We start from the raw sequence: 6,941 nt of genomic DNA on the forward strand, positions 1-6,941 counted from the left end.
GCCGCACACAAATACACACACTATTAGTCTTATCAGTTTCACAAACAGAGCACACCAAATAATTCAACCCACTTACCGAAAGTTATTTTACCCTTTCACAATTAAAAAAAAACACACACACACACTGTGCTCACAGTAGCAATGTGCTACATGTGTTTATTGTCCTATCCCCTCTTGGCTTGGCCATATTAGTCCATGTGAGAGGAGAGAGGAGTTGTGATGCTGTAAGCACATACCGTGCATTCTCTCTCCTCTGCTGTGCAGTTGTTGGGCATATTGTGAGGTTTTAATACGGGGGATATGGAGGAGGGCTCGGCTCACATTCGCTGTACAGGAAGAGCCACGGCCAAGAATGACAGTTGCTCCTCTTGGAGCTGAGACATCCATGGATTTAGATTGCACTTGGAAAGGTCAGCACACTACAGGCAATCAGTCGGCTCCTAATTGGATGATCAGCAGTCATTTGAATATGTTTGGGATTTTTTTTACAGCATCAGGAGGAATACGTATATGTGGGTATTTTCTTGGTGAGCGAGCACTCAGATTGTATTAATAGTTTGGGTGGTATCAATATCGACACATAATCGAATGAATTACGTCGAAACAAAACAGTATTTCATTATAGTAATATTGGTAATAACTTATGTATAATCCATTTTTCAAAAACAACATTACAAGGTGCTTTGCAGAAAATCAAGAATAACAGTGATGGAAGGAGTGAATTTCAAATACGTGAGAAACAATTATCACAAATCACAGTGAGTTTGGAGAAAGCAAAGGGGTTGAAAAAAGCAGTTTGGAGAAGGATCTATGAGAGGAGAAATGCTTTCACTGCTGAGGGGCCTGGACGGAAAAGACCTCTCACTTCTAAACTCCAAATAAAAAGCAGTGGATAATATGAGCTTTCTGTGTGCAAATGGTAAAAAAAAATCTCTGTCATATAACGTCTTTTCAGCATGTTTTGGTTTCATGTATGACCCAGTCTAACCTCACAGATACTCACATTTAAAACGTGTTCAGTCAAGCCTTCAGTGGGTGCAGTTACAACATTTTAATAAGAGGACAGAAACTGCCTGAAGAAAAACATGGATGGGAGTGGCAGTAAATGTCACATTAAAAAAAATCCTTTTACACACACACAGATTTTTTTCTTCTTCTACTGTAATGCTGCTTAGCCTCGTCCACATCCGTGCCAGCATTGTGGCATACCTGTGTTTCCAGTTCCAGCTTGTTGCATTGGCAATATTATTGACATGTGGTAATACTTCATACACCTGTGTGGGAAAAAAAACAAACCTTGCTAAGTGAGTTCTGTTTTGTTAAGCTCAAGTATAACACATGTGACCTCAAGAGTGCTGGAGGCTGGATTACTGATCTTTTGTCATTGCTGAGCCAGATACCTAGAGTATTTTCAAAGATGTACAAAACAACAAAAAACATACATGTGAGCTCCTACAAGGTCATGAGGAAAAGTCAAATACTTAATAAGAACATGAACGCAGCTGGTTTATTATAGGGCAAAGTTAAGACAACTGCAGGCAGGTTCAGTGCCGATCATCAGCGTTTGAGTGAAATGCTGAGCTATTTTGATAGAAACATCCACTGCCAGTGTATGTGTGCAGGCTTCACTGCTGGCTCGGGAATGTTGGCATCAAGTATGCAGTCCTGACAGACAGCTGCACTGCAGTGGCGTTTTTAACATGCCAGACCAGGACCCAAGCGTGCTGGAGGCTCTGAGGAAAAGCAGAAAACCAAAAAATGATGGGGAAGTTGCGCTAAGCTGATGGGCCGTGGAGACAGGTGAGACGGGGACAAATCATCAGTTGGAAATTGAGCATTGAGGTCAGGCACAACTAAATCACCCTTAGTGAAAGTAAAGACATAAATAATCGCGTTTGATTGTAGTTTTACTTTTCAATGCCTCCTCAGATTACAAGTCAACGTGATCCCGAGCGACACTGCACTGATTCAACCAGCCGACTCACTTTACTCTGAGGTCTGTGACTAAAGCGCTCAATGGCTCGCCACGTTCACCTCCCTCAGCTGCCTCTTTATCCCCACGTGTTTCGTGCTACTTCCACCCTCAGCCATTTCACCTCTCCATACAACCACAGTATTCATTACATTAGGCGTATCCTGATGGCTTGCTTGTCCTGTTTATTTTGTACATGTTCAGCCCCGCCCTGCAGACGCGCCGATTCCACGCAGTTGCGTAATTTGACAAGCGAGCGCAAAATAGGCAGAATGAACGTTTGACAGCTGGCTCTTTGCTCGTACAGATTGCTTTGAAACAAAACACCACCTATGCTTAATTTATTTGTGAAAGACTTCGGATAGTTAGACAGTACCTCTGCTTTTATGGCCGCTGCCGTGAGGAATAATGTTTGGGTCGCTCCGGGGCAGGACACGCAGTTTCTCCGTAAAACCGCCGCACCACTGACAGCCGACGGTCTGAGAGGTGAAGATCATGGACAAGTGCTGTGTAACACGAGGGATGCCAACCCGGGAACGTCTTCTCTTCATGATTACAATTTGGTAAGAGATTGCTTTTCCTTTTTCTTTCTCTTCCTCTGCATCTGCCTCAGAGCATCGCGTTGTTTACTGATACCTGCTGGTTCGCTGCATGCTGCTGATGAGAGCAAAACGGGCTGATTTCGCGTAAAGATGTAAGACTGATATTGGAGGCCGACCTGTGTGTTTGTTTGCTCCAAAATTCGCAGTTTACTGTCCCGACACGTGACTGAAATTGGTCTGCACTGATGCTGACATTCACTTGAATCACACGCAGGGCACGGCTGGGATGCGAAGCGTTGCGCCCCGAAACTTGCGAGGAAGGGATGCGTGGCGCTGCAGAGCAACTGGATGTTCTAATTTCGGCCATGTATTTCCAAACAGCTCGGGCCGGAGCGTTTCAGGAGGGCGTCTGCTGCTTGTAAATCGAGGGGGTGCTGGTGGCGTGTCTGGTGTGGCAGTGTGTACACAAGTGTAGGCCCCAAACGCACCCCCAAATGTATTTCCAGCAGTCAGTGCCGTTGTTTGTTGTTTTGTCAGTGTTAATGATGCTTCAGTGTCAGAGGAGAATGGTGGGTAGTTATGGTCATGCATGGAGGTCTTCTTTGGGGATTGGAATTAATATTTTAGAAGAGGAACAACAGTAGAAAACTACCGGGGCGTTCAGGGTCCATGATACATTTAGTGCTGAATGTGCATCTGTCTTACTGCGTTTGCAATATCGACAGATTTAGACCAGTAACCCAGGTGGGAGTCTGAATCAGATTAACAGGCAGAGCTGCACCATGGCTTACCTGAGCATCCCTTCTCTTCTGTATTTCAGGTTAAATCAGAGATGGACAGCTATCTGCCTCCACAGGACGGCATAAACTCCAAAATGCTGTGCAGGGACGGCGCTCTGATGCTGGAGCCACCCTTCGCCGAGGACTTCGCTTCCCCTTACAGCGTCAACATGAGCCTGCTCCTTCCTGACGTCACATACCTGCACCCCGGTCTCTGCAGGACTATGAGACAGATCAAAACAGAGCCGTCACACTCTCTGATGCATGCCACCTGTCAGGGCAATACAGTGCCACCAACACTCCCAGAATACCCAGGTGTTTTCAGCACAGCCGAAACTGCTGGCGGGAACTTTTACATCAAGCAGGAAATGCCAGATTTCCAGGATGTTCCCTTGTTTCAGCTTTTGAACTCTGACTTGGAGCAGCTCGTTCACGGGTCGCAGCTGAGCTCCATCCCCATGGCCCCGTTAAGTCTTCCTATGGGAAACGTCCACGTCAGCCAGAATTGCACCAAACCCACAAGCGCCCCTCAGAACGAGTGTTTTCGACATGTAGGCCATCAGCAGAGACCGACCTATTTGCCACCCTCTCCGCCAAACTCTGAGCCCTCAAGTCCCGAAAGGGGGAAGGAGCTCCTTCACAATCTGTCCCCACCTCCATCCTACGAAGCCAGCATCGCCTCTAAGTTAACTTTTCAGACCCATAATCCAGTTGATCCAGGGCAGACTTCTGGTGTTGCTCCAATCCAAAGCCCAGACCAGAATTCCAATGTTGGATTAGTCCAAAGCCCAGGTCCTGTGCCAGTCCAGCGTGCAACCCTGACACCAGTACACACGGCACCGGGTGTTGAGCCAATGTCCCCAGTGTTGGCCCAATCGGCTCCATATAAGAACAACAGAAGGAATAATCCTGATCTGGAGAGACGACGGATTCACCACTGTGATGTCCCAGGTGAGTCTTGTTTCTGCCTTTAGGCCATATCCAACTGAGGGGACAGTATTTTGATGTCAACGAGTTTTCTTTTTCTTTAGGGTGCAAGAAAGTGTACACCAAGTCTTCTCATTTAAAAGCCCATCTACGGACTCACACAGGTAAAGTGTTTTCGAGTTGCTCTTCATATTTTGGGGTGAAGGTGGTGAGTGCATAAAAATGTACTTGGCATGCAGATGCATTCTGTCTGCTGACAGACCTGGCCCACATCTCACCGCTGTCAAATCACATAAAGCCTGCAGCTCTCATGAAGGGGGAAGGGAAAAGGACAGGACACGCTGTGATTTGTGGCTCGCAGTTGGGGTGCACGTATGAAAAAGTATCCGATTTTCCGTCACGCCAAACTCATTTATCAGTAATTTGAGATTTTCTGAGGGGAATGCACCCAAACATGTGCTGTCTGTCTGTTTTGTCTGCTTCATTTTGCTCTTCTTCTTTTTTTTTTTTCTTGTCTGCTGAAGGAGAGAAGCCGTACCAGTGCTCCTGGGAGGGATGTGAGTGGCGCTTCGCCCGTTCTGATGAGCTGACTCGCCATTTCAGGAAACACACCGGGGCGAAGCCGTTCCAGTGCGGCGTGTGCAGCCGCTGTTTCTCCCGCTCTGATCACCTGGCGCTACACATGAAGAGACACCAGAGTTAGAAACCCTCGCCTTGCAAATTGTTTTTCAGTAAATGTGGACTTACATATCAGCAAACAAACAAATTGAAAACTGTGGGTTACTCCACTCACTCCCTAGTGGGGATATTATTAGCAGTGCTGGCCCACGAGTAATTTCTTTTATTGTGAAAAGATCAAATACTACTGTTGCCTTATTTTATTTCCACACAGGTGCCCCGATACTGGGGGACATTTGCAAAGGTGTCAGTCAAAAATAATTTGCCAAATGTAATAATGAGATAATATTGAATCTTTTTAAGCCGTTTTTCATGATTTTATTGCACTGCAAAGTACATAAACAACTTCAATTGGTTTTGTACAGATCACTTCAGCAATGTCATGACAATTATTTAATTAACTTAAAAAACAAACTGCCATACTGGAGGTGCAGATGTAGCATTGCTATGAACTGGAAGGTCAAAGAATGTGTTGCTTTAGCTAGACGGTCAGAGGACTGGTGGTGTGTGTGAGCGCAGTAGTGAAAGTGACAGCAGGTAGTTCCAGTTACATAAACAAGTGGTGGATTTGCTAAAAGTCACAGCAGGAGGGGGAAATATTAGGATGAGCACTGTTTGCAAGCCATGTGTGAGTGCAGTGCTTACAGCATGAGTCTAACACTGCCAGATTTCTACATTACTTTGCCACTGAGGGCAACTTTGCTCACAACAAAATGTGCATTTACTCATAGCACTGAAACGAAAGAAAGATAATGGTATGAGATATTATAGTAGTCATGTGGACAGCATTATGAATGTTCTACATGGATGCCCCTGTAGCGTAACATTACAGAACGTGTTGTTATTTAACTCTAGGGAAGGTTTAACTTATTTTGACGGGCTTGTTGTGTTCCACGTTAACTTCAGCCACAGAGCAGCATCTTATTTTGACAGTGAGGATGGTGGTAGAGAGGAAGACGGATGGACGGATGGAGCGGTGGTTCATCCCGACTTTGTTTTGGTAGCGAATCGTGTGTGAGCATTAGGTGTCTTATATCAGGATTCCAGCATCGTGTTGCTGGTGATTTGTCTCCAGAAGTGGTTTCAAAGTGGCGCCTGCGAGCTTGAGATTTTTGTCTTCTTTTTAGATTCAGGCTGAGCACCTGCCAGTCTGAACATCTGTGTAAGCTTTTGCTTTCTTTGACTACCATCCACGTATTCAAACACCTTTTGAAAGTGCCTTTAAATGCTTTTTTTTTTTTTTTTTTTTGGATGAATGAGAGACAAAGCTGCCCCGGTGGGACGGTGTTCTTTTATCAGGTACTCTATTTTGCTGAAATGATTGTGTGTGTTGGCTGCCCCTCCTCTATCTCTATTTATGATCAGGTTTCTTTCTAATTTCAGTCCGTTTAAACAAAATAGATTTTTGAAGTCTCTATAATTTGTCGAGGTGTATATATTTTGTATCTGCTGTTTAAGGATACTATCTGCTGGTTGTTTTTGGGTTTATAAAGATTTTAAACCTTTTTTTTTAATTGCAGAGACTTTATTTTTTATTTTTGTTAAAGGATCAAACTATAGAATCTTATTATTACAGTCTACACTGTCATCACTTCCCCCAGCCAAGAGAGCAGCTCAGTGGAGTATGTGCCAGTGAATTATTGCAATACTTTGAAAATATACACTGTGTATACACACATATTTATGTGTACACATATTATATTGTAACAGGGTGTTGCAATATTTTATGTCATAGCTTCATAACATGAAGACGTAGAATAAACTGATCAAATTTGGTAGGAAACCCTGTGACCATCGCACTGCAAATAAAAGACTTGTCTTGAATATTTCTCTTGGAATGTCTGGTTTTTAAAAGATTGTCAGCACTTAACTTTTGGAGTTTTTCCTCTCTATTATCCAAATTTCCTCACTTTTAGATGGTCTCATACCTCTACAGCTTTTTTATTATTAGAATGATCATGAAGGAAATGGAAAATAGATTTTGCTTTGTTATTGCTTTTTGCATGAAAATAACATGGATGTATTGAAAGAACTCTAATTGTT

General features: G+C 44.0%; 1 protein-coding gene across 1 annotated transcript; it reads left to right on the top strand.

Annotated features, from left to right (window-relative positions):
- Positions 1 to 2,079: 2,079 nt before the first annotated feature.
- klf5b (Kruppel like factor 5b) lies at positions 2,080 to 6,725 on the top strand. The gene is made up of 4 exons (XM_070975355.1): positions 2,080 to 2,535; positions 3,335 to 4,244; positions 4,325 to 4,384; positions 4,745 to 6,725. The coding sequence occupies exons 1-4, from the start codon at positions 2,359 to 2,361 to the stop codon at positions 4,921 to 4,923; spliced, it is 1,326 nt and encodes a 441-aa protein (XP_070831456.1). The 5' UTR covers positions 2,080 to 2,358; the 3' UTR covers positions 4,924 to 6,725.
- The last annotated feature ends 216 nt before the right edge of the window (positions 6,726 to 6,941 follow it).

Source organism: Chaetodon trifascialis, chromosome 12, assembly GCF_039877785.1.
Source record: "Chaetodon trifascialis isolate fChaTrf1 chromosome 12, fChaTrf1.hap1, whole genome shotgun sequence".
Classification (NCBI taxonomy): domain Eukaryota; kingdom Metazoa; phylum Chordata; class Actinopteri; order Chaetodontiformes; family Chaetodontidae; genus Chaetodon; species Chaetodon trifascialis.